Genomic DNA, 27,665 nt, shown 5'->3' with positions numbered 1-27,665 from the left:
TCCCCTTCGATTCGGGCCTATGAGATAGAGTTATAGAAGAGCACACAACTTCAGCTTCCGAGTTCTGTTACCTTTTTTCCCTTTGGCTTTATCTGAACTGTTACATGTCACGTTGTCAAAGCACAACTGGTCTCTGTGGATACTTTGAGCAGACCCACTGAAATTAATGGACTAACTCGTGCCCCTTAACTTCAGCGGATCTACTGTGAGTAGGACGAGAGCTGGTTACTGCGCGGGGGAGGTGGGGTGGCGGATAAAGGGAAGAGCGAGGCAGGGACACGCGGCTTTTTAAACGGAGCTCCGCCCAAACCCTCGTTTTATCCGTTCGCTTCCTATCTCTTCCTCCGCAGGGGTCGGGATGCAGGGAGAAGAGAGACGGCTGCCAACGCGAGCGCGGAAGCTGCTCACCCGGACAAGGCGTTAGGCCGCTCTTCCATTTATTTCTATATCTGTGCTCCCCTCTCCCTCCGCTTTGTGCTCGGCCTTCCTCTCGCGAGAATAAACGAAGCGCGGCGGGAGGAGGGCGAGACTTGGCGGAAAGAGGGAAGGAGCGTCTCGGCGGCCGCAGCGTCTGCATTCGGGCCATGGGCAAGAAGCACAAGAAGCACAGGGGGGAGAAGTACCCGTATGAAGGTGCCGCCCCTCCTTCCTCCCGGGGCTGCTAAATAGGTTGATAATGAGGGGGCGGTGGGTTGTGTGGTGCTGTTGTGTGGTGTGTATATGTGTGTGAGAGAGCGTCTGGTGTGTTTGTGGTCCTCCACTGTCCACTTCGAAGCCGTGGATCGGGGCGGGAGTTGTTCTGTGAGGGAACCGGATTCTGAGGGGGGTTTTTAGGGGGAAGCGGCCTCCTCCTCCTGTGGGTGGGTGTAGGATATCTTTATTTTATTGCATTTGTATCTCCCCTTCCCATGAGCTCAAGGTGGCATATACACGGTTCTCTCGCCTTCCTCATTAAAGCCACACAACAACCCTGTGAGGTAGGCCAGGTAGAAAAAAGGTATGAGCTGTGGAGACTCTCACAGGGCACCTGAGGGTCCCCCGCACCCTGTTCCTGCAAGCATTAATTAATTGAATTAGTTTTGCCCCAACATACACCCACTCCCACCATTTCAATCTGTGGGTCTGGTGCCACTGCCAGTGCCACATAATGTCCCACTTGTAGGAAATAAATACTTTCAAGTGTGGGTTGTGCCCTACCCATTGAAACTCCCTGCCTGTTGACGTCAAGCGGTGCTTTGACTGTATCCCTTTCGGCGCACCTTTCTTTGTAAACGGCTTGGAGGGTTGGCTTGTTGTTTTTGCAATCAAGCGGTGCATAATTTTTATGAATGGGAAAAAGAAAAGGAAAAAACATTCGGTCTACCCGGATATGTAGAATGTTGACTGTGCATTTCGATCTGGTTTTGAGCTTATGACACAGTACATAATATAATATTTATGCAATATTAAAATTGAAGTGATTCTATAAATACAGTTATAAAACTTATGAGAATCTGTATTTATTATATAGTTCTTAACAGTGACAGCATAAAAAGGGAGGAGCAACCAGTAGGATATCTAAAATACAAAGACAGTGAAAAAGTGCAATACCTTCTCTCAAAGATAGCTGTTAATCCTGGCCACCCATAGAAAATGGCAGACTGCCCTAGCTCATCTGTCAGTTGAACTAGGAACTGCACTTACAATTAACTATGGATATATATATATATATATTTAAGCCAGCTCCAGAAACCTTTTGAAGTTGTCTTGTTTTAAACTAGCTATAGTTAATGGTCCATTTAACTTGAAGGATCACCTTGCCCCATATGTGCTTACTTGACTGCTTCAATCTGCAGAGCTTGCACTTCTACAAGTGCCATATAATAATTGTTCTCCATCTGTTAGGAGTTTGTCTTTCAGCACAACAGCACCTGTGCTTTGAAATGTATTGCCTATTAACATTGAACAGGCACCCTTGCTACACTCCTTGATGCCTACTAAAAATGTTGTTATAACAATTCTATCCACAACTGGACCTAACGGTCAGGAGTACCTTTACCTTTTTATATGTGAACTGGACCATTGTTTTGTGAAGTGATTTGAGCACTTGAAATACTTTGTATCAGGGATGAGGAACCTGCAGCCTTCCAAATTTTTCTAGATTAAATCTCCCATCATCTAGAGCTGATGGGCGCTTGGAGTCCGAATAACATTGGGGGGCCCAAAGGTTCTCATCCGTGTTCTGTATGAATGCTGAACAAAAGCTTCAAGACTTAGCACTACAGTATCTTCTTAAATGCTATGTTTTAACCTTTCTGTCTCTGACTAGTTCATTCATTGTAGCATTGCAAAAACCAAGTACAAAGCTGCTCTGTGGCATTCAGATATGAATGGAGCTAAGGTCTACATGAAACTCAGTGGTTGCATGTAGATTGGCTGGCTATACAAAGAAAGATACATTTTTTTCTAGTAACTGACACCATAAAAAATAAGCCTTAGGTCAATATTTTGGGTTCTATATATATATCTTAGCTATATATCATTGGCTACATATTCATCAGTTTAATTGTTAAAAACTTTTGTAACCTGAAGTTGGCTAGCCTATTAGGGTATGTAGTGCAAGTTTATTTGTAATATTTAAACCAAGTCTATTTCCTGTGCTTTTCCTAGAATATGTAGAAAAGCCCTTAAAGCTGGTTTTAAAGGTGGGAGGAAATGAAGTCACGGAACTTTCCACTCAGAGCTCAGTACATGATTCAGCCCTATATGAAGACAAAAATGACCATGAAAAACACAAAGACAAGAAAAGGAAGAAGAGGAAAAAAGCAGAAAAGCAAGTTCCTGGAGAAGAAAAGGAAAAAAGAAAGAGAAAAGGAAAGGTAGCTTTCAGAGCAGTTGTTTTGGTTTTTTAACTTAAATCTTTTCCTTGTGATAGATTGTCTTTGGCAGGCTTCTCCAACCTGGGGTCCTTCAAATGTTTGGGCTGGAGCTGATGGGAGTTGTAGTCCAAAACTTATGGTGGGACCAGGTTGGTGAAGGTTGGTCTTCAGGATAGTCCTCAATCCTTTGGAAAGACTTGGGATGCGGCATAAAGGGCTGAGTTGGGACTGTGGAATTAAAACAATGGGTAAAGGCACCTTGCACAAGCAGAATTGCATGTGCAGCTTTCCACTTGTGCAAATTTAGCCCATACCTCAAAGTTAAATCACCTCCTTTGAATGCAGAAGGCCCCTTGTTCAGTATTCAATTTTAAAAGGACCAGGTAATGGGAAAGACTGTATGCCTAAGACCCTGGAGAACCACTGCTGGTCAAGCTAGAGAATACTGGGCTAGATGGGCAACAGGCTGATCTGGTATAAGGCAGCTTCCTATGGAACACATCCTTTAATTATTAATAAGCTTGTCCTGACTTAGTGTGTCTTCCAGTAGGTGGAGACAGCACATAAAGAACATATTTGTAATGTTCCTTGTGTACCTTTAGTATACTTACAATGAATTTCCTCACTGAGTAAACAAATTGTAATCAGATTTCCAGCCACTGGTATGGATACTTCTCTCAACAGTTTTGCTTATATTTTATGTCCACAGGATGATAAAAAGAAGCGGGATAGGGACCGGGGTGAAAGTGAAGGAGAAAGAGAACTGAAATGTCAGACTCCTCTAAGGCTAGACTTGCTACCTGAAAAACCATTGGCAAGCAGTTTGGCAAAACAAGAAGGTAAGAAAAAGCTGTTTTGTTGTTTCTTTTTGAGCTGTTAAGTAAGTTGCTTTGTTCTGCCTTGCTTCTCAGTTTATGATGTTGGCCACCTTAAGTGCTTTGTTGTTGAAGAGGAAAGCTGGAATATGAATCCTGAAAGTTTTTTAAAAAATTAAGATCAGTCTCTAAATAAGGCTGAAATAGCAGCAACACTGTAGCTATTAGTTCTCCCTGTTACTAACATGTAATTGGCCGAAATCTGAAAAACTGAAGTTTGCTTTCAAATTGTGGGTGGTTTCTTAATAAGCTGAAATACTTCATGCGCCACTGTTTCTAAAATTAAAATAAATGTATGTTTGAAACTGTGATATGAAAAACTTGAAACAGTCAGGAATACCCCACAAACATGGTCCAAAGAGTTATGGCAAGTGCATCCCATGGCTGGATGGGACACTTCTGTGGTCTTATTCTCTTGATGACAGAGTGATAGTGAGGCACACACCTGTCTTTGGTCATTGAGCCTCCCTGCTGAGCAGGTATGGCCAGAGTTAAAAAGATTGGCTCACTTTCCATCTCAGCTAGCTAAGCTGAAGAAGGGAGAAAGGCAGAAGTTCCAAAGGTGATTGAAGCAGCAGCTCTGAAACAACCCCCTTGCTACGGCATAGGCAGAATTAGAATTGGGGAGCGCACCACCACCTATGGAAAAGGTCTAATTTCTTTGTAGTGTGCATAGTCCTTCCTGTCAGAGCAATTGAGAGAGCTAACCAGCTTATGGAACCTCATGCACAGAAAAAGTGTTGTTAACAGGAGAAAGCAACTCTTGATGTGTTTATTACCTTGCACAGCAGTACTTCATTTGAAAATATAGCATTTTCTATTTAGCATTTCTTAGGTGTGTGGGTGTGGGTGGGTGTGCGCACGCGCATGCACTCTAGTTAATATTTTTCTTTCATCTTTTTGTCCTAGAAGTGGAACAGACGCCACTTCAAGAAGCATTGAACCAACTTGTGAGGCAACTGCAAAGGTGAGTTCTTCTCAGACTCTGAGCATTTCTGATACTGCTAGTAGAAATTGCTAAAGACTAGAAAATGCTGTCTAATCAATGTGTTAATTTTTCTGAGCTGGATCTTTCTTTCTTTCTTTCTTTCTTTCTTTCTTTCTTTCTTTCTTTCTTTCTTTCTTTCTCATGTGTTTGTGTTGCTATTACTATCAGCAACTGTAAAATCTGCCAAGCTAATGCATGTTGAACCCAAGTTCCTGCATCATCTTCCTTTAATAATGGTTTTCCCTTTTAATCGTTAAATCTTTATTGAAGTGGTTCTAGAAAGTTACTGATAAATGGGTTGTGTTTCTGTAGTAGTTATGGAATATCTTGTAGCTTTTATGGGATCTTGGTTAGTGGTCTAAGTTTATCTTTCTCCAGAGGGCATTAAAGGTAAAGGGTAAAGGGACCCCTGACCATTAGGTCCAGTCGTGACCGACTCTGGGGTTGCGGTGCTCATCTCACTTTATTGGCGTACAGCTTCCGGGTCATGTGGCCAGCATGACTAAGCCGCTTCTAGCGAACCAGAGCAGCACACGGAAACGCTGTTTAACTTCCCACCAGAGCGGTTCCTATTTATCTACTTGCACTTTGACGTGCTTTTGAACTGCTAGGTTGGCAGGAGCTGGGACCGAGCAACAGGAGCTCACCCTGTCACAGGGATTCGAACCTCTGACCTTCTGATCGGCAAATCCTAGGCTCTGTGGTTTAACCCACAGCGCCACCTGTGTTCAGAGGGCATTAGGTTCTCCTAATAGGAGAAATCTGTCTGACATATACTCTTGCTTAACCCATGTGAACTTTTCTAGCCTCATAGGGAATTGTTCATGTAACTTGACTACAGATTATATGAAGCATTGCTCCATTAGGGCAAAAACATACTTTCTTTTTTAAAAAGGAGTTTATCAGGGAAAGGGTGGAAGTAAGCAGTAGTTACTAGAGGAAGGTCAAATTAATTTTGACGATTCCAGGCCTATTCTTGCTTGTGGATTTGGCCAAAAGCTAGTGGCAATCTTCTCAGTCAGTGCAGTTGAGTTATATGTATGATTCGTGACCGGCTTGGACAACTCATCTTTCATAGCTTTTAGGTATGTTGCATACCTATGTGGACCAGAATGAGGATTTGATGGTTTCTTTCTTAGTTTTAACTTACACTTGGTGAGGCTTGGACTATTGATGTTTGAAGGCTTTGCTCTATGCATTAACACTGCTTGGGGTTTGGGGAATGCTGCCAGTCTTAAACAGGACCCTTCAATTGAAGGTGAGAGTAAGATTTTGCAAGCATTCAACGGCCTTGTAAAATAGAATTGCTTTCCCTGCCATTGATATTATAATCCATTTTGGTGTTCTAAGGAGAGACAGAATGTGGCACCTGTGGTTTGGTTTAGAAATGTCAAACATGCTTTAAAAATAAAATGCCATCAAAAGTAAAAAAATAAAATAAAATAAAAAGGGAGGGTGAGACTGCTTCCAGGCAGCACCTCTACAACTTTAAAGAAATGCAAGATTGTATTATTAGGGCAAAAGCTCTCTTGTTTCAGTTCAGTTCTGTGGTTTCTTTCAAGTTGGAGTCTTCTCTCCTATTTAATACTAAGCTCTGTCTGTTCTTTGTTATAGAAATGAAACATAAAGGGCTCTTCTTTTCATTTCTTAACAGAAAGGATCCAAATGCTTTCTTTTCATTTCCTGTGACTGACTTTATTGCTCCTGGCTACTCCATGATCATTAAACGCCCAATGGATTTTAGTACCATGAAAGAGAAGATCAAGAACAATGGTTACCAGTCCATAGAAGAACTAAAGGTGCTTTTAATTTATATTTTAACTGCAGAGGGGGGATTAGACGTTGACACTTGCTGGTACTAGCAATTGCATTGTGCAGGTTTTTTCAATATTTTATTCATTTTGGGGCTGCACTTTCATAGTTTATGAACACATAGAATAAAAAATTGGCGCATCTGGCTTTCAGAGTTGTTCATTTGCTTTCTTTAGAGAAAGTCTTTGTGAATGTTTTCAAGAGACATTTTTCATGTTCCAGGGTGTTGGAAATTTTGTGTGTGTGTGTCAAGGAGAAAAGACTGAACAGCAGAAGTACTTGATCTTTTAAAACAAGGATGTGAAATGAACCTGGTCATTAGTACATCAGAGTAGTAAATACTTATAGCCATAATTAAGTGACTCTTCACCATTGTACTAATAAGGTTGAGGTTTTTCTGTGTTTAAGAGAACTACTTAAATCACAGAAGCATGTAAATATGTTTGTGTTGCTGTTTTCTTGAGAAATGTAGGAAAGAAGCTTTAGCACACAGGACAGTAATAAGAATCCCTTGCGTTCTTCCAGAATGTAATACAATTGCATTACTGAAACAAATATTGTGTATATTGACTCTCATCCCCCCCCCAAAAAAAAAAGTTTAGGAAATTTTAAAAAATGCAACTTGCCTCTTTCCTGCCTTATATAGCACTATATTTTAAAATGCCTGCCCCAACCTTTTATCCTTTTATTTGCATATTTTAAAGAAAAACACGTGTGATTCCCTTATTGCTGTTGTCATCCTGACAAAAAGAGCCCTCTGATCTCTTGGGAGTACTGTCTGCATTGAGCATTGCCTTTATCAGCACATTAATATGAAAAGTGTAAAGTCAGATGTCTGTCATAAGCATCTTTGGTCTCAGATCAAATCTGTCATCTTTAACACACATCAACTGCTAGCCTAGTGTTTTGCAAACTAATATCTAAGTAAAAGGATACCAAATCCCAACCAGAGACTCGGCCTGTCACGCTTAAGAGCTTCGAGGCGGCAGAGAATGCAGGCCTGGTGCCTCTTCTGCCAGCTAGTGCAATGATTTCTTAGCCTGCCCTTTTCTTCTATCTGCAGTAGTACTGTAGTTAGAGGTGGGTCAGGAGAGAGACTATTAGAACAGTGGAGTAAGCTAGAACCATGGAGTAGCAATGCTTCCTATCTGCATGTGCGCACACAGCAGTGCTGTCTATGCATGTGTGTGCACACAAGCGTTGTTGCTAGGTTGGAACTTGGAAATCTTACTAATAAACTATATAGACTAACTTGCACCTGTATTATAATGCATTATTCCTTTATCCTCCATATTATGAGGATACTTTTTTTTAGCCAGGCAGAACAAACAGCACCTGCCATCTTGTCCACAGTACAAATTTCCATACATAAAGGGGCAGATATACTTTCTAGGAAACATTCCTGTAAGTTCCTACTAATGTGTCTTACTTCTTCTGTTGATACAGGAGAACTTCAAATTGATGTGTACTAACGCCATGGTCTATAACAAACCAGAGACCATTTATTACAAAGCTGCTAAAAAGCTCTTGCATTCAGGAATGAAAATACTCAGCCAGGTAACTGAATTATGGAAATAATTCAAGAGGTATTGGAGTTTTGTTGGCTTGTGTACGGTTTCATCATATTTCCATTTGTGTTTAATAAGAGAAGAGGCCATTCTTTTCTAGCTAAAGGCTAAGTCATTGGGTTAATTCAATAAGTAGTTCTTTCTTCTTTATCTCTCCAAGAATAGTTCTAACTTAAAATTAAATTGTTTGCAAGTTATTTGTAATGGAACCCTACCTACTTGCTTGATCTTTCTTCCAAGGATCACTACGGCTGCAATCCTAAACACATGCATTAGGGACTAAGTATATTGAACTCAGTGGGACTTACTTCCCTACACCCCATTTTTTCTCTTCACCTCTTACCTACCCAGTGGGCAGATGGGGGAAGCACAGAGCACACTCAACAGGAATCTGAACTGATAGCTTGTGGTAGGCTTTTCTCCCCATCTCTTTCCATTGCTAGCACACAGTGCTGCTATTCTAGAAAAAGAGATGCCAGAACTCACCATGAACACCTCCTTCATTCTTTTAGAATGGCAATGGTGCCCACCTGAGAGGTGCTGGAACTGAGTTCCTGTGAGTTCTCCCTGGGGAAAAAGCACTGCTAGTACAACTGCTTTTACAATATTTTATTAGCGCAGAATGTGGACCTTCAGTTTGGGGAAAAAGACTGCAGGCTCTGCAAGGGTTCTGTGACAGCTTTGCAGCCTTCTTCCGCCCTCTGAAGACCCCTTGTAACTGAAAGAAAAGCACTTAATAATTAGGCAGTTTTAAAATGGGGGACTCGCAAACAGTATGAAGTTTTAAACCTGCATGGTTTGTTTCCTTAGGAAAGAATCCAGAGCTTGAAACAAAGCATTGACTTCATGGCAGACCTTCAGAAGAGCAGGAAGCATAAAGATAAAACAGGTCTCCAGTCAGGTGAAGATGATGATGGCTTTGGGAAAGATGCAGACTCCATGGACATAGACCTCAGAGCCTTTAAAACACCTAGCAAAGAACTCAAGAAGTAATTACTCTGCAAAGGGCTTACATATTTCTTTCATTTCATCAAAATTAGGAGCAGGCAGCCCCAGGCTGCATTGAAAGCAACTATCTCCAGTAGCTCTGAATAGGGATTAAACAAAATACATGGAAGAAGACTGGTCTGTCAGTAGCACTTAGGCATGATGGCTACATGGAACACCTCTGTACAGAGGCATCTATAGGAATCTCCCATTTTTGGGTAGCCTTAGCCAAAGATCATAGTCACCAGTCCTATTCCACCACCACCCACATTTTTTTCTGAAGGAAAAGGTGCACAGAATCTTCTGGCATTGGCACTCACCCACTTGCCTTTCCAGCTTCAGAGCAGGGAGAAGGCCAGTTGGTAGGAGTTGCTAGGTTGACCATGCTTGGGTGCCTTTACCACACAACTGCCAATCAATCCTCAGCCAATCCTGGAGCTGGAGAGGCAGCAAGTGTTTGCTAGAACTGCCAGTGGACAACATTTATAGTAGAAACTACAATAGTAAACACAATAGCGAGATACAATTTAATATAATGAAAACTATCCTATTACAGAATTGACTTGTCTCTTCTTTCTTTTTGGTACTTATTTGCACTTCAGGTTCAAATTATGTTGTCCTGTTGTATAAGACAAATTTTAGAAACATTTTGTTGTATCCAGATAATTTTACTCAAAACAAAGCCATTGAAATTAATGGACCTATATTAGTCACGTCCTGTAATTCAGTGAGACTATTTAGAAAACAAACAACATTGGATACAGTCCCTTCTGCTTGAAATCATACTTTCAGACTCAAGGATGATGACATGCACAACAAAGGAAGCAAGTTACTGGCAAATGAATTCCACCTTCACTGCCAAATGTGCCACTTTATTTTAAACTGATGAAGAACTTCTTGGAATTTACCAGTTATTGACTGCACACATTCTAAAACAAAGTTTTAGACTTGGTGGTATTAAACCCTTTTTTTGTTATCTTATATACTATGAAGGGGTACAGTAATGTATATAGTTATGGGTTTTTTTTGTCTCTCTTTAATGTATGTTTGTTTTCTAGGAAAGAGAAAGAGCTACTTGAAGAAAAAATAAGGAATAGTAATTTAGAGAGGGAACAAGAACTGATTGAACATATCATCAGAGAATCAGGAGGAAAGTTAACAAAAAGACCTGCTAATGCTCAGGTAAACGGAGAAAAGGATATGGATGATGCTCATTATCTAGAACACCATGACATAAGTTAAATACATTTCAGTCCCTTTCATTTGATGTTTCAATGATTGATGTGATTACAAATCTAAAGTCTCATAATATCCATTCATTGAAGCAATAAACAAAACAGCCTGCTAAATTATGTATGACTCTGTCATCCTAGCTTTGTAGGCTGTGCACAAAAGACAAATTTTAATGGCTTGATCTTTATTTCAGTGTGAGTTTGAAAGAAGAAAACCTGATGGCACAACCACCCTGGGACTTCTTAATCCAGCAGAAAATAACACAGGGGGTAATGCTTGCACTGAGTAATTTTAACAACCTTTCCCCTTGGTGGTGTGTATTACTGATGGACTTCTACACTTAGTAGAGGTGCAGAGGAAGTCTCTTGAGGCTGTCCCACATTCCTCCCGTGCTAGCGTTCCTTAGAATTCCCACTGAGCATCTGGCTGCTTCTGGTCCCTGCTTAAATGGTCCCTGTTTGAACAGTTAGCCCAGAGACAGTCAGAATGGGATGTCCTTCATGAGAATGCTGTTTGATTTAGGGAATAATGACCTAACATCTTGGAATATTCCATGGCATTTTTAAACAAATTCCTTCCAGAAGCATGATTCCTTATCTAGCAAAGATGGGGGACCTTTTCCCCTCCCAGATGTTGCTTGACTTCCCATACAGTATGCCCAGAGCTCAGGGATGAATGGAGTTGTAGTCCTGAGCCATCTGGAGAGTCTCAGGTTTCCCATCCTTGCAATATAGCTTAATAATTTCTATGCATAAGGTCCCAAATTCATTTCCCTGCCTTCACTGGCTCAATTTAAGTATATTAAAATAGATTAGCGTGGACATTTCTGTTTTAGGGTCGTTATTACAACTACCTTTTTCTTCCTTAGTTCATTTTTATGACTTATAGTTGAATCCAGGACAAAGGTGTTTTTAAGGGACTATTTTTCAGTGTTTATGCTCACAAAGGCTTTAGAAAAACCTAGTAAATACTCAGAAGGGAGATGTTGTGTGCATGTGGCTAACTTAAGTCCTATAACTTTCTTTTTGTTCATCTCTTGAGTGGTAGAACTCGGACATGGCTCTGCAAAGTTGGGTGTCACAGCTGGAAGACTGCAGTCAGGTGTAAATACGTTACAAGGGTTCAAAGAAGACAAAAGAAACAAAGTTACTCCTGGTAAGTGTGACTTATAATTTATGCTTAGTGGTGCCCTTGAATGCAACAAAGCTGGCAGAAATTACCGTACTTTTCTCTCTATAACACACAGATTTTTTCTCCTAAAAAGTAAGGGGAAATGTCTGTGCGTGTTATTGAGCGAATGTGTCGTCCCTGGAGCCGACCCTCCCGAGCACAGAGGCAAAAATTCAATTGTGCACGTCAGGGAGAAGGGAGCTCCGTGAGAGAGGAAGCTGTTGCTTTCCTGCATTCTGCCTCAAGGGTCTTACTGCCCACCCTCTTCTGTTTCGGTTGCTGTTTGCTCAAACGGAACAAAGAGCAGGCAAATCCCCTCCCCTCCAGGCAAGCAGAGGGGAAAGGAAAGGATCACCGTGCTCTGGTGCTGCTGCATCCAGGGAAGCATTTTAGGGACTCGCAAATAGCCGGAAAACATGCAGGTGGGAGAGAGAGGGGGGGGGGGCTGGCTTGGGTGGGTGTGTGTGGGAAAACTTTTGCCTTCCTTTCCTCCCTCCCGTTAAATCCCTCTCCTGCATTCTTAGCCAGCTGCTTCTCTGCACACTCCTCTCGTGCTCATTCTCCCTTCTGTGTTTTTCCTTCCCTCCCCACTTAAAACGTGGTTACAAAGCACGGATCCACAGGGATTCTCAGGATTTTTGCATTGGGCTACCCCAAACTCACCATCAGATCACATTACATGTCCATGGCTACAGCCTGCACCCAAAAAATCACGCACCCACTGTTGCCTGAGGCCACAATGGTGCAAAAACGAGGTTACAAAGCACAGATCCACAGGGATTCTCAGGATTTTTGCATTGGGCTACCCCAAACTCACCATCATATCACATGTCTGTGGCCACAGCATGAGGCACAAAAATGATACAGTGGTACCTCGCAAGACGAATGCCTCGGAAGACGAAAGAGTTTTTCGTTTTTTGAGTTGCTTCGCAAGACGAATTTCCCTATGGGCTTGCTTCGCAAGACGAAAACGTCTTGCAAGTTTGTTTCCTTTTTCTTAAAACCGCTTGAAGAGGTGCAGTTGCGACTTGACCGTGCTTTGCAAGACGAAAAATTCGCAAGACGAAAAAACAGAACGAATTAATTTCGTCTTGCGAAGCACCACTGTACATCCACTGTTTCATTCAGAATCCCCCCCCCCCCTTGTTTTCCTCCTCTAAAGACGATGTGCGTGTTATGGACAGGTGCATGTTATAGAGCGAAAAATACAGTACTCAGGTCAGCTATGAACCACTGACTGAGTGCCCTGTAGCCCTTGCTACGTTTAACTATGTCTAGGCATGTACTTATATGTTATCTGGAGGGGTGGAGCAGACAGATAACCTCTTTGAGTAGCCACAGGTGGAAACAGCCAGCACTCTCCTCAACAGGCTACAGCTGCCTCTGCCCAGGCACACCCTTCTTCTTTCCTAGAGGAAAAGAGCACTGGGAATTAAAGCTGAAATAAAGTATGAAAGTTAGAGGTTTGCTTAACTGTGCACTATTGTAAACAACCTTTTGAGAATTTTTCTAAAAGGTGGCCCAATTACTACAGGTGCCACATAATACCCGTTCCACATTTGTAAGAACTCTTATATTTAGTGTGACAGCACCTGCCCTTTGGAACTCCCTGCCTCTTGTAATCAAGCAGGCGCCTTTACTATGCTCTTTTTTTGCACCTGCTTAAAATGTTATTGTTCAGACAAGCCTACCTAGATGCTTCGAAAGTTGAGGTAAATTTAATCTGTTTTAGCATTTTAGCTTTTGGGTGTTTTTAAGTATGGTTGTGATTTTCTTAATTTGATTTTATCTTTTTGCAAACTGCCTCGAGGTTTCTTTTAAAATCAGGCAGTGTATAAATTTTATGAAATGAATAAATAATATTACATGCCAACATGTTTGCAAGTATAGTCACATATAGTACAACCTAGTCCTAAAATAGCAGGCCCTCGTTTAAACTACAGATTGTTTCAATTCTATGGGATAACTAAGAACAGGTTTATGCTTTTAACAATTATTAGTTTTTGTTGTTGTAATTTGGTCTGTAGAGGATACCAGGCTGCCTAAGAGATTCGAAGCAGAATTCATGGCATTGGCAGCCTGAGCAATTTTAGCAGTCTCGTTCCTGTACTGCAGGAGTGGCCAACTCCCAAGGACTGGCAGTGATCTACCCCCTTTTGGGGGGTTCATGTCAAAGTTGTTCAGCTTTTTTTTAGGGAGGAGGAAAGCCCCGTTTTTTTAGGGGTTCATGTCAAAGTTGTTGAGCTATTTAAACAGCGTAATTGTGCAACATGATTTGTGTAAGAGACAACCAATGTGAACTTAGCTTCTAGGTGGTTTTCCTCTCATAAATATTGAAAGCTATATGTCAGATCTCTTTATATCACCTAGTGCCTTCTGCAGTTGTTTGTGGTTGATGTACTAAAAACCCCATATAAAAAGGAGATTTTGCATATGTGGGAAATAAGTAGAGGAGAATCTATTGTATGACTTGGGCTATAAAAAACAAAAGAGATTAGAGCTAAATATTTTGCTCATTTGCTACTTGGCAAGAGTTGTCGGTCCAGTCAGCAGAAAACTGAATTGTTGCTAGCTTGCCGAAATAGAAGTTTTGTTGAACGATCACATCATATGCTTTGGCAGCTGCTAGAAAAGCTCAAAAGCTTTTAACGGTATATGCACTAGACTGTTTGATCCCTGAAAATATATGGGATTTGTATCCATCATCAGAACAATTAAAAGCTTTACACATTATTAGTTTAGTCCTTAAAACTCAGCTAATCTGATCAGCTAACATAGATCAAAGCTGAATCTGGGTGATACCCAGTTGCGGTATCCCACTTGTCCAAATGCAGTTCTCTCTCCTCCCCTTTGCAACTCCCTGCAAATCAGGGATTTGCAGAATGTTGGGGGACCTTCTGGAGCAAGATGGGGAGCTGCATGGGGTGGAGAGGAAGGGGAAGTCCCCTCACATCTGCTGATGCAATGTTGGATCTCTCTCTGTATCCACAGTCTTTTCTCTTTGCTGGTGTATTCATTCTTGAGGCAAAACACAAACTGAATCACAGAAATTCACATCACTTGATTCATTCAAGAGTTGAAACATATGACTTGAGGCTTTTAAGATATCTACACTGTGTGGCATAATAATATTTTCACACTCTTATTTCAATATTGGGGCACTGCATATAGCCACATATGTACCTGTTAAACCAATTTGGATTTGCAAAAGCAGTTTTCTATGGGCATGCATGCTGGTTGAATCTGGGTTGACAAGCAATTAATAGAAATGCCAGTTTTAATAAACCAGTGGTTATGGAATGTAGCTCTAGTGTGGTATGAATTCAGCAATCTAGTCGTGCAAGGTAAAAGTGGATAGGTTCAGACACAAGACTTGCACAACCTAGGTGGAGGGGATTGGTCAGAATTGTGGCAATACTAGGCACAATCTTTACCCATGTCACGATACTGTTGGACTACAGATCCCATCATCTCTGAACATGTTGACTGGGGCTGGTAGGAGTTGTAGTATCTGGAGGACACCTAATTGGCTACCCCTGAATTATGCATTCTGTTCTCTTAGTTTGTTGTGTTTGTTAGGGCTTTGCTTCTCCCTAACAAACCAGGTTTAATAAGCAAACAGCAAACTCTGGCTTAAGGCTGGCTAGTGAGAATAAAATATTGTCTCAGATTCAGTTGCCGTGTGAAACTATCCCCTTCCTGGTTTGATTAGCAACTTGCGTAAAGGTGGGAATGAAGCAGCAATTCTGCCAGCCCATCTCTTGCACAGTATAGTTTATTAAGTCAAAATCATTGTGAACATGGCCTTTGAGTGAATAAAACCACCTCTGAAAAAGCATTTCATTCATTCCGAAAGAAATATTTAATGACAGTTGCTTCAGTGTTTCCCCAACATTTACAATTTTCTGTTGGAAGAAATGGTGACTGGCAGTGGGGAGAGGAGGCACCCCCGCCCCAAGTATAACATCTCTGGTTGCCTGGCACTAGGACAGGTGTAATTGAAGCAACAGTAATTTCTTGGCACTCGTGGAACTGGGTTCTCGAAGCCCAAAGAGGCTTTCTTTACTCTGGCCAGACCAGGTGCAATAGATTTAAAGTGCTGTTAGCTTTAAATCGAGAAGCTGTACCTCTTCTTCCAACAAACAGTAAACACCTGTGAAGAGCAAATCTGTTGTTAAAAGGGACATTCAGTCTAACACATGTGAGAATATTAATTCCAGCTCTTATTTTTCATTAGTGATGTACTTGAACTACGGGCCCTTTAGCTCTTATGCTCCAGCTTATGACTCCACATTTGCAAATATCAGCAAGGATGATTCTGATTTAATCTATTCCACCTATGGGGAAGATTCTAATCAAGGGAATTTTAAGTAAGTAGGCTTATTTTTGTCTTTATCCTGATGACTTTGAATTAAAAACCTCTTTTAGAAATGTTCACATATTGGCAGGTGGGGGGGGTGCTTCTTTTCCTGCTACTGGCATTGGCACTAGCAAGAGAATGGAACTTGACTGCAGCTTTTGTATTCTTTATTTTTGACTAGTTAATGCAGGGGTTTTCCTGGAATAACACTAACTCAACAGGGAAGCTAGTGAGTTCTTAGTATTTCGATTTTTACAAGCCATCCATTACAACCTTTGTCCTAATACAAATAAAAATCTAAATTGTGGTATGATTCTGAGAGATGCTTTTTCTACGCACATAAGTTTCCCTTGAGAGTCTCAGTTGGATGGATCTCTTCTTGTGTCTCAGCTTTCCTGACTGGTTCATAGATTCATAGAGTTGGAAGGGACCCTGAGGGTCATCTAGTCCAACCCCCTGCAATGCAGGAATATGCAGCTCTCCCATACAGGGATCAAACCTGCAAGCATGGCATCATCACTCTCATTCTCTAACCAACTGAGTTCTCCAGGTTTTTTGTGAGAGATGGAGGAATGAGCGCTGGGGTTGGGCACCTGCTGGAGTGGTATTTGGCATGTTAGGTGTAACCACATCATAGGAACCAACTCCTAAGGGCCAAAGGGGCTTTGCTCCCCCCTCAAAGAAATATTTGAGGCGGCTGGGTTCCCCCAAAGTTGATGAGCATTGCCATTCAACTGGTGTGTCTGCACAACATCATGTGATCAATTATGTGGGGCGGGGCTTACCTGGCCCTCCCCCAATATTTTATTCAAGTTGACACCCCTGAACCCCATATTTGTAGAAAGCTTGCTTAGTGTTGCTTTATCCTGGTTGCACCTTGGCTTTTCCAAGACAAATTCAAGTTGGCATACATTAGGGTATAATGTGCTCCTCTCCCCCACCACCGCACATACAATTCCCTTTGCTATCAGCTTCCCTCCTGCACCCACCAAATGAAGCGCAGGTTACACAGACTGATTAGAATGCCACCTTTTGCATTGAACATATAGAGCTCCAGTTTTTACTATTTCTAGGAAATGTCAGTGATAACTAGCACTGCAAATTTACACAAGTTACGAGCCTGTGGATAATAATGCATGTCTGCATCCCAGTACAGATGTGAATTTAAAAACATATCCAAGAAAGGGGAAATCTATAAACTTAAGAGAAACCACCAGTTAACATCCCTAGTGGTTCTGATATTATAAAACTTTTTTTAAAAGAGAGAACAAAACCAAACCTCAAAGGTAAGTTGTGATTTTATTTTAATTTGTAAGATTGTTTATTGTAAACTAATTGGCATGCAATTTTGTTGCTTTTATCTTCAGCATCAGTGAGTTCCTGGCAAAATCTCAAGATTACCCATATGTAATGGCGGACAGTTTGTTGGATGTTTTGACCCAAGGAAGGCATTCTCTCTCACTCAGAGAACTTGAAAAGGTGAGGCTGCTTGTGTGTGAGCATCTGTATCAGATGCTCTCTCATTATCCTTAACTGTTCACCCTACAAGCTGAGGCTGATGGGAGTTGCCCTCCCAATATTGTTTAACTACACTTTGGCTACTCCCAAAGTATAAATGGTGGAGTGGAAATCATGGCATTAAGGAGTCCATAGACATGGGGATAATTATCCTGGACTGTAAAAATATCTACATGACAGATATTACTTCTGAGACCAGGTACTGGTTCTCCTTGAGAAAGCATGTTGGAGGAAAGGCATACCTTTAGAAATATTTCAAACTATGTTTTTATGTAAGAGTATTTAACTCACCTGGATCCCACTGTGAAGTTTTCATTGAGAAATTTATTCCCTGTAATGGGGTTAATTAGCAGAAAACTAGCTTGATAAGATGTGTGTGTGCTATAACTAAGCCTGCAATCATGTGCACAGGCTGCTTAAAACCCATCAGCTTTAGGTCAGATTCTTATGTCCCTTCAGTGTCATGGGACCCACAGCAGTATTACTCCTTCCTGTATCACTGTGGTAATATGAAAAGCCCGGGATTACATAGGAGAAGCCCTCACTGTCCACCTCAAGCAAATATAACCAACATCTGGAAGGCACCCACCCTGGAGTGTTTTAAATCAGAGGTAACCAGTTGAAGGGGTTGAGCAGCTTGAAAACTTTATCCTTCTTTTCCAGTTGCAGCCAGCAGAAGAAGCTGAATGTCTGTGTGAAAAGTCTGCTACAAGCAAGGATGTGGAGGTGATACTCTTCTGAATTTGATTGAGGCAGTGAAAGGTTCTCATGCAAGCCAGTTAGAATAATTTGTTTCAAGTGCCAAATTTTATGTACTTCTACATAAAACCGGAACAGCTGACTTGCTCTTTACTGTGCAGCATTGGAGATAAACTTCCAGCTCTGTGTTGCAACCTTTCATTCATTGCATTAAAATCAAGTTATGTAAAGTTCACCTTATTGTTGTGCCACGGTCAGTTTTTAATTGCAGTCATCTGTATTCTCCAGCCACAGCTTGTACTATATAAAGAAACCTGTTTTAAATCCTTATTACTTTGAAAGCTAAGCCCTCACAACTTCATGCTGTTGTGCAAGATAGTTGCTGCTGCCTGTTCAACATAACTGTTGTAAACAGGAGACATTTGATGAAGGAGGTATAAATGTATTACTAAGGTATCCTCATCTGACTCATTGGCAAATGGATGAGATTCTGCAGAATGGTTTAATTGCCTCTCTTTTGTTGTAAATGTTGAAGATGGAACATAGTCCCAGATATGATAGTTGACCAGGTGAGACTGGAGTAGTTCTAAGTCCGCGCTTGAGGTAATAGAAAACCAATTATAGTGGTTTAAACCATCCCACTTAGTATATAGCAGGGATGGGGAATATGTGGTCCTCCAGCTGTTGGGCCACAACAGCCCCAGCCCAATGGACAGCTGGAGGGCCACACATTCCCCATTCTTAATGCCTATTTTTGATCTGAAGAAAAGGTTGAGAGTCACCACAAATGCACTGCTTGGTTCAAATATTTTGTATAAATTTGGGTTTTGCTTGATTTTTAAGAACCTGCATTTGTTTGCCATCTACAGATTCTGGAAACAGCTCAACCAAGTAGGTTTGACTCCTCTCTCAGTAAGGAGAGGCTGACAGCACTGAGAGCAGTAACCAATTTTGGAATGCCTGTGGAGGAGTTTGACTCAGAAGGTGAGTGGCATGAGCTGGGCACTTGTTGCTTTGCAAGGCCTCTTGGCACATTCCAGCCCAGCTGATGTCTGCCCAAAACTTCACTTTCAATTGAACAGAAGCGGAGGTCTTCCAGAAAAAACTTGACGAAACCACAAAATTGCTTCGGGAGCTTCAAGACGCTCAGAATGAACGACTAAGTACGAAGCCACCTCCGAACATGATCTGCCTTTTGGGCCCATCTTACAAAGAGATGCAGTTGGGTAAGTGTGTTGCTCCTGGCACATGAAACCTTTAAATTTTAGACACGTCCTGGTTCTTTAGTCTAACCTCTGCCCTGCTACTAACTTCTTTAAAATGGATGCTGGTTGTCTTGGTAACCACATTTATCAAATGGAGCAGCATTGCCACGACAATATAGGGACATCACCTTCCTGGATGTCATAGAAGAGTGGAAGATGTGTGGTTGCTGGCGGGGATTGAAATGCTAGTTACTGCAAGCTGAAGGAGATTCCTTTATGCCTTGCTGGCTGCTGCAGGCAGAGGGGCCAAGCCTGGAAAGCTAGATGAAAGTAGTCTTCCCTTGCCCCCACTATCTGAAGTCATGATGGACAGGGCAGGGCCAGCAAAGACTCTGCAGCTAGTGCACAGAGCAGGTTAGATACGGGAGCCACAACATAAGTAAAATACATCTTGCACTGCATTTTTAGAAATGCAGCAATGGGAAACAAGGTAGTGCATTTCACTTCCTTATTGTTCCTATTGTTATACCGTATGGAGGGCTGCATGGCTTACTGTGCATGAGGTGATTTTGCTTGCTTTGCTCATCTGTGCTAGAGCACTGGCCCCCTAACCACAATTCCTGGGGGCTTAGTGATATGTCAAAACCAGGGATTGTGGTTTGTATGGAGTGAAGCAAATTAGGACCTTCTCAGTAGAACGCTCTCCCATCTGATGCCAACCCTCTTCAGGGAACCTTTTAATGGTTGATGTTTTATTGTGTTTTTAATATTTTGTTGGGAGCCACCCAGAGTGGCTGGGGCAACCCAGTCATATGGGTGGCATATAAAAAAATATGATGACCTTTGACTAGGATATAGTACTAAGCCAGTGACCATGGTTTGAGAAAATGGCCCAGATAGGTGAGTGATTCATCATAAATCATTAACTCTGCCCCACTTTACATGTCATGGAAAACCAATGTGTGCCAACTAGTTTTATATGACAAAACCCTGCATTTTTAGGCGGTTGGGGGGCAATTAACAGACTTTAGATAAACCTTATAAAGTCATATCAATGTTTTACTGTTAACTTTTCCAGCGGAGAGAGTGACAAGTAATCTAAAAGAGCTTGCACAACAAGTGGCTCCAGGAGATATTGTGAGCACATATGGCATCCGTAAAGCGATGGGGATTTCAGTTCCTTTACCAGATGCCATGGACAGCTTTGTTGACTTAACAGATGGTGAGTAACTACAGTGCATTTCAGCAGGTCCCCATAGATCGGTTGTCCTGGATGTGGTTCATGAGTTGCTCACCACATGGAGTAACTACAGTAAGATATTCTGTAAACTAGCACTTAAGAGGTACTTAACCCACAGAAGAAATAAACAGTGAGAAAGTCTGACTTCTGTGTTGACCCTATCATGTTGGACTAGTTAGAGCTGGAAGATGTGCCTAAATCTGACTTTGGCACATTTTTGGCTTGACATTTCCCCTTCCCTGCAGTGAGAGCTGCTTGTTAATTCTGAAGCAGATTCACACCATTGTCTGTCTAAATAGAGAGACGCTAATATACCTCCACCTGTTTCCTTAGCCAAAACAAGCAAAGTAATAGGCTGTTAATGCTTTTTCCTCCCCAGAAGCAGAGGAACCTCCAAAAGCTCCTGTTCTCGTTGGAAATGAATGTGAACCAGTTGGTGGTACATGATGCTATGATGCGGATGGTACATATGTTAAAAACATAAATGTTTTTAAGTCTTTCCTTTTTTAAAGATTTGTCCCAGTGCATGCATGGGCACTTTGTATACTTGTGTTATATTTGAATTCTTAATAAAAACTTTAAAACCAAACCAGTTCTATTTTCCTGACAGATCTAAGAGATGCTTCTTGAATGCAGTGCAGAATGAAGCAAGTTGCAGAGTTTTACATTCACACAAATCTTGTTACATTAGATGCTGCCTCTGTTCTGCAGGCATTATTTGAGTCATACAGGACTGAGGTGACAATGGGCTAGAAAGCCTTAAATTTGACATTTAAAATGGTGCACTTATTATTACAGGAAGTCACATGACGAAGCAAAAGGAAAGCTTATCATGGCCACTGGAAATGGCTGCTGTGGGCAACAATGTTCAATTTAAATTGAATCACCCTAGACAAGTTTTCACATCACATCAGACATAACAGTGCCTTATTGAGTTTACTCACATTCAGCAGAATCCACCTAGAGATGTACACAGGGCAGCAGCCTTAGACTTGAACAGTTGACTGCTTTCCCTTGAACATACTCCAAAAGCAGCTGGCAACATAAGAAAAGAAACTAGCAAAGAGGCCTGCTTTGGGGTTTGTTTTTCCCCCCTCAGGCAGCACAATGTCTTTCCTTTGTTGACAGTCAAATGGAGGGCAAGGTGCTTCATGTAACATTGCTCTTTCATTATAACAGCCTGGGGAAAGTGATCACACAAAGCAAGAATGAAAGATTTACTTTTATGAAACACATTTCTTAAAGAATTTGAAACGATACAAAAGAAGAGTAATTAGGCAACAAACGCATCCTAAATTTTTAATCTGGGAAATTTAGAATTAAAACAGAAGGTAGACAAGTTACCTTGACTTGCAGTAGAATGTGAACAGAAACAATTAAACATTAATACTTGCATTTCACACTTGAGTTTCTGCTGTTGGCATATGACGTTTGATAACTGATGCCAAACGATGACAAATAGTTGCAAAGATTAAAGGTGGATCCTTTGAACTAAAGCATTCTAACAAATGCACACTAAAGTAAGAACTGAAAGCAGTGTTATCATATTTCACATTAACTTGCTGCTATAACAAAATACAATCGCGTAAGTTTCCTTTTTATCCTACCTAGGACTACTCTATCTTGCTACTTTCCAGTGTGACCTACTCTAGACAGCTAAGACTTTCCAAAAGTCCTAAAAGCCACAGTAGGACTTGACTAGAAGAGTTTTGTTCCTGTCATGAAACATAGGCACTTCAACCTCCACATAAGTTAATTACACAGTAATTATAATGAACACAACAGGGCTGCATCCAGGGCAAAGAATGCCAGAAATCTTTGCACAGTTAGTCACATTCTACTCTGAAAACTTTTTAAAAAATACTAGAGTCACAGTCCTCAAGTCTTGGAATGATTTCCATAAACTTCAATTGGATTTCAGTTAAGCTACTCCAGAGAGTGACTTGCAAATTGGAGCAGAGCCAAAGGCATTCTACAGAATCTCAATCACAGGGAAAAACATACAATTTCAAAATGTTTCATGGTATTCACATTTAAATTTATAGAACACTTCAATGCAAAGCCATTCATTTTGCTTTCCTAGGATATGCCCAGGTACTAGTCAACACAGTTCAGTTGTGCTCCACATAAAGTCAGACTGCAAGATGTGCACTTACCTGAGAGTAAACCCACTGCCCCAGTATGACTTACTTCTGAGTACACATGCATAGCACTGCGCTGCTAAGCATTTCCCCCCCATGGGGCACATAAACAACTCTCTCTTCATTTCACATTGTAAACAATTTACACCTTTTCCCCTTGCCTGTAAGACTTAGTGGTTTGTTTCTGGTTCTCCTGTGAAAAGCCTGTCAGACAGAAGTAATTTTCATAAGATAAAAAAGTTTCAAGGCTAGCCCCTGGGAATACACCTAATGGCAGGTACAGTGGATTGGATCCCAAAAAATATTGAGCATAAGCTGATGGCCCTGATTTGCAAACAACTCAGGAGTTTGCCCATTAATAAAACAGGTAGATTCTAGAGCCATTCTTAAGCTCCTGCAACAAGCTGGAAAAGCAGATCTCCATCTTTTGCAATTTAATTTCTTCTTGTACAAGGCTCTACTGAAACCTGTACCTTCTTCATCTTTGGATCCAATCCCGTATCATTTAAGCAGACTAAATGAGTTCTACCTGAAAAATTACTTTGTTCAGAAGCCAGCTTTCTGTGCTTTCCCTACTCCCAATTAGCATGCCTCACACAGATCTTGCATGGTGGCTGGTAACAACACACTGCTGTGAGGTGTTTCCAAAATGAGTTCTGAAACCCATAGTATTTCTCCTTCACCTAGTTAGTTATATAGGTTGGTATTCAGGGGTCAATTTTGGAGTTGCCTTATGCTGATTTAGTTTGTGCTAAATATCACTGAAGCTAGAAAGAAATAACTCTACAGACAACAGGAGAAAGAATAATAATTAACAAATAGGTCCCCCCCTCTCAAATTGTCTAATGGGACTGGAGCAAAAACCCATGGCATAGCAAAAGGTGGTAGACATACGAAGTTCAAGTCTGGCTCAGGGTGGACATTGTATTTGGTTGTGCCCTCTCTGTCCATTTTTATCATAAAAATGTGGAAACAGGTGGCAGCCTCGTGCCAATGATGAAGTCTAGCAATACAATAGTTTGGGAGGGAGGGAGGGGTTCACTAACTGTACAAAATTTGCACTGTAGCTGCCAATGTGCTGCCCTATGGTTTGTTACGCCCACAAGAGAGATCTGCATCCCCAGAAACTATACTTCTTTTTATCAGGCGAATTAAGGAAGACACTGGAAGTTTCTCTGTGCCATATTTTAAGAGTGTGTATCACCCAATTCTGCCATGCCAGCAGTGAAAACTATTTGAAGCTACTCACAATTATAGGAGCAGGGTTACCAAGTGCAAGAATCTGGATTTTTACACGCACACTCACACTGCTGATGTTAAGCATGTTGCTGTGGGGCACTAACAGCTGCTGAAACAAAAAGCACCTGGTGAAGTGCAAAAAACATTACAACACAAGCAAAAGGTGTACGAGGAGAAGCCACCCACACATTTCCACCCAGAGTGGAAAGCACATTCAAGAACCAAGGCCAAGAATGTTTCCAGACCCAGGTAACAGAATCCAGAAAAAAATAAGCCATGTGAGCAAAAAATAAGCAAGTTCCTCACATCACTTGTCTTCTGCTCCAGTAGAGAATAGCACAGGCATAAGCAAAACAGATGTGTATGATATATCCGGGTATGGTTTAGCAGCAGAACAGGATTACCACCACAGAAATGTTTATAAGGACCGGGTTGTGGTTGTAGAGAAGAATACTGGCAGTGCAACAGTTCCTGGTACTGAAATCCAGTTCTAGAGCAGAGCTGCAGCTCAAAGTCAGGTGGGAGGGTGGGGGAAGCACAACCAAATGATAAGAGCACAAGCTTTGTGTACAGTTGATCCCAGAGTCAACCCCTGACATCTCCAGTTAAAAAGTTCTCAGGCAGAGGAGTCTTTGGTCCCATTGCCTTATGTAATAAGACTGCTGCAAACTCAAGGCGGTGCTGTGGCCATGGACAAGTGCAATACTGTTAAAACCAGGTCTGAAAGGATGAGGCAGTGGAATGTTTTAACGAGGCAATTCGTTCAACTGTGAATCCATGAAAAAGGTGCAGAAGTGGAGCTCTGTCCTGTGGCTGCATGGCAGGGAAAGGAGAGAATAATCTGCAACATGGACACCTGCAAACTCTTTTGACAGGCACAGCTGTAAAGAGCTTTTCCACAATCCTTTCCTCTTGAGATACAAGTACTACCACTTCTAGTCCGCACTCGTTTTTGTCATAAGCTCCTTTCCATAAGGAGGCGGAGTTTCCAGGCTCTCCGGAAGGGAAGTTATTTTAAAAACAACCAAGCCCAGCAGGACACAAATTTTGACCAAACTTCTCAGCAGTTTCTTACTCGAATCAAAGCGCTTGGGATTTGGCTGTATCTGTGCACACAAAGTAAGTCACCAGTTCTCCTTTCCCCTTGACGTTAATAAGTCCTCGGCATTCGCAGGCATATCCCAGGTTCTCCAGTATTTTGCAAGTCTCTTCTGTAACCTGTGCACAGAAAACACATGAGTCCATTCATAATTCAAAGTGAGCATTCATCCCTTTCAGGCCCAGCTACTACTCCTGCTAAGAGCATGCAGAAAGAGGAACAAGGAAACCGCCACAATAGGAATAAACTATACAGCTTTCCCCCAACCTCTTTCTTGCTGCTGGACGGTAAAACATCTGGGCTGATCCTGGGGAGAAGGGACTCAAGAAGCACGAAGGGTAGGTGAGATGAGATTAAAAGGCAATGGGTTTGGAGAGGGACTCTTCTTATGTTCTAATCATTGTACAGGTTTCCTTCACCCCTCTGCCCACTTTTTTTTTTACCTGGATTTTCCCAAGTTCTCCTGTACTCTCCATTCTACTGGCAACGTTGACTGTGTTTCCCCAGATGTCATACTGCGGTTTGCGAGCACCAATCACACCAGCTACTACAGGGCCATGGTTTATTCCTGCAAGAACAGGAAAGGGAAGGTTAAGGTGAAATTTTGCTTTCCACTCCTGTGGCTTCTTGGCACAAAAAGAGGAAGGTGTTGTATGCCAGCATGGGAAAATAAAATCACAAGTTCAATTCAAGGGAATGTGTGCCTAAACAAAGGCATGTCTTCAGAAGCTGGCGGGATGCCAACACTGATGGGGCTTCTTGTATTTCAGCAGGGAACACTGCTACTACCCCGTGAAGAAGTCCACTTCTATGTTATCGTAAGCTGATCAATAACTGGTCATGGCAACACTATCTGGGTTCCATTAGCTTACCGGGCAGAGGAGGAGTTCCCAGGTTCAGTCCCTGGAATCTCCAGGTAAAATTGGGCAAGACTCTTGCCTGAAACCCTGGAGAGCCAGTCAGTAGTGAATACTCAGCAATGGTCATGCTGGTTGGGGCTGTAAGAAACTGGAGTCCAACCACTCCCAGCTGGGAGAGACTCCTGCCTGAAACCCAGCTGGTCAGTTCAGGCTAGGTGGACCAGTGGTCTGAATGAGAACAACATAGCGCCTCGTGTTTCTGTGCTCTGCTTGCGGGCCTCCTACAAGCATTTGATCAACTAGTGTGGGAAACGGGATTCTGGACCAGATGGACCCTTGGGTCTGATCCAGCAATTCTCTTTTTATGTTCTTTGGTTGTGGTTCCTAAGCAACAGTGTAAATCACATTAGCTCTGGAGGTAGTAATGTTTCCAAATACCACTTGCCGAAAAACAACGGAAAGGTGAGCACCCTTGTGCTCAGATCTTTCTTGCGGGCTTCCCACAGATATTTGGTTTGCTGCTATCAGAACAGAATTCTGGATTAGATGTTCTTCTAAGATGTAGTGATTTTAAAAATCACTGAATATGGAAGAAATACAGTGGTGTCCCCAATATAATTCAGCCTGCCCCACCACTTTTGGGTGGGGGGAGTGGATTGAACTTACCAACTCTGAGACGGAAATTGTTGAATGAGTGCCTGTTGATGCCATCCAGCTTAGTCATCAAAGCCATTGCAAATTCCACCATGATGCCAATTTGAGCATGCTGTCTTTCCTGGTCCTAAACAATATTTTGGGGCAGGAGGGAGAGTGTTAAGAGGATCTTTGCTTTAAGTTATTAGTGCAGGGGTAGGGAACCTGTGGCCCTCCAGGTTGTTTTGGCACTCAAAACTCCCATCAGCCCCAGCCAGTCCAATGACATCTTGATGGCCAGAGGTAGCTACCCCTCCACTAATGGAGTGCAGATATATTATAGGCGTATCCTAGAACTGCAGGTAAAGTCAGTGGACACCTACATTCCTCTCTCTGCTTAAAGTAAGGCAAAGGGACCCCTGATCATTAGGTCCAGTCACAGACGACTCTGGGGTTGCGGCGCTCATCTCGCTTTATTGGCCGAGGGAGCCGGCGTACAGCTTCTGGGCCATGTGGCCAGTAACACTAAGCCGCTTCTGGCGAAACCAGAGCAGCATACGGAAACGCCATTTACCTTCCCGCTGGAGCGGTACCTATTTATCTGCTTGCATTTTGACATGCTTTTGAACTGCTAGGTTGGCAGGGGCAGGGACCGAGCAACGGGAGCTCATCCTGTCGTGGGGATTCGAACCGCTGACCTGCTGACCAGCAAGCCCTAGCTTGTGTGGTTTAGACCATAGCGCCACCTGTGTCCCTTTTCTGCTTAAATTAGCTGGTAACAAAACTCACATTTATTTATTTATTTCATTTTCTTTATTGCATTTATATCCCACCTTTTTCTCCAAGGAGTTCAAGGGGGCACACATGGTTCTCTCCCTCCTCCTTTAATCCCAACAGCCCTGTGAGGTAGGACAAGCTGGGAGGCAGTGACTGGCTCAAGGTCACCCAGGGAGCTTCATGGTTGAGTGGGGATTAGAACCCTGCTCTCTCTCTCTCTCTCTCTCTCTCTCTCTCACACACACACACACACACTATCAAAGTGGCTTGTATTTCAGCAGGTGACTTACCAGATTATTCTCTTGGCCTGGGGTAATACAGAGTCCTGATGCTGCCATGTATGTACTCCCAATAGTTTTGATTTTTTCAACACCACTGAATTTAGGTTTCAGCAACAGCTGTT

General features: G+C 42.1%; 2 protein-coding genes across 14 annotated transcripts in view; one reads left to right on the top strand and one right to left on the bottom strand.

Moving 5' to 3' along the window:
* The first annotated feature begins 19 nt into the window (after positions 1–19).
* Positions 20–21,102, top strand: BRD7 (bromodomain containing 7). 4 transcript variants are annotated; one of them, XM_083513640.1, is made up of 18 exons: positions 20–205; positions 351–633; positions 2,650–2,858; positions 3,568–3,697; positions 4,643–4,700; positions 6,376–6,520; positions 7,980–8,090; positions 8,912–9,090; positions 10,147–10,270; positions 10,515–10,590; positions 11,363–11,476; positions 15,729–15,861; positions 17,219–17,330; positions 18,033–18,095; positions 18,938–19,052; positions 19,151–19,294; positions 20,352–20,495; positions 20,893–21,102. In XM_083513640.1, the coding sequence occupies exons 2-18, from the start codon at positions 585–587 to the stop codon at positions 20,958–20,960; spliced, it is 1,974 nt and encodes a 657-aa protein (XP_083369766.1). In that variant the 5' UTR covers positions 20–205; positions 351–584; the 3' UTR covers positions 20,961–21,102. The 4 variants fall into 4 exon arrangements, with proteins under 4 accessions (XP_083369766.1, XP_083369769.1, XP_083369768.1 ...); XM_083513643.1 differs by lacking the exon at positions 20–205 and having other exon boundaries at positions 468–633; positions 11,369–11,476; positions 20,896–21,102; XM_083513642.1 differs by lacking the exon at positions 20–205 and having other exon boundaries at positions 468–633; positions 11,369–11,476.
* Positions 21,103–21,786: 684 nt separating this feature from the next.
* ADCY7 (adenylate cyclase 7) overlaps positions 21,787–27,665 on the bottom strand; it is a 79,655-nt gene continuing 73,776 nt past the window's right edge. For all 10 annotated transcript variants that reach the window (XR_014528528.1, XR_014528529.1, XR_014528530.1 and 7 more), the window contains 4 exons: positions 27,553–27,660; positions 26,519–26,633; positions 25,436–25,560; positions 21,787–25,111 (listed from right to left, as the gene is read on the bottom strand). Coding sequence is in view for 6 of the 10 variants with exons in the window: in XM_083513587.1 (XP_083369713.1) it covers positions 24,974–25,111; positions 25,436–25,560; positions 26,519–26,633; positions 27,553–27,660 (486 nt within the window). In the remaining 4 variants the exon portion in view is untranslated. The remainder of the gene's footprint in view (positions 25,112–25,435; positions 25,561–26,518; positions 26,634–27,552; positions 27,661–27,665) is intronic.

This window comes from Podarcis liolepis (assembly GCF_965112155.1).
Source record: "Podarcis liolepis genome assembly, chromosome: 7".
In the NCBI taxonomy this organism is placed as follows: Eukaryota; Metazoa; Chordata; class Lepidosauria; order Squamata; family Lacertidae; genus Podarcis; species Podarcis liolepis.
This window is presented reverse-complemented; position numbering and strand designations above follow the sequence as displayed.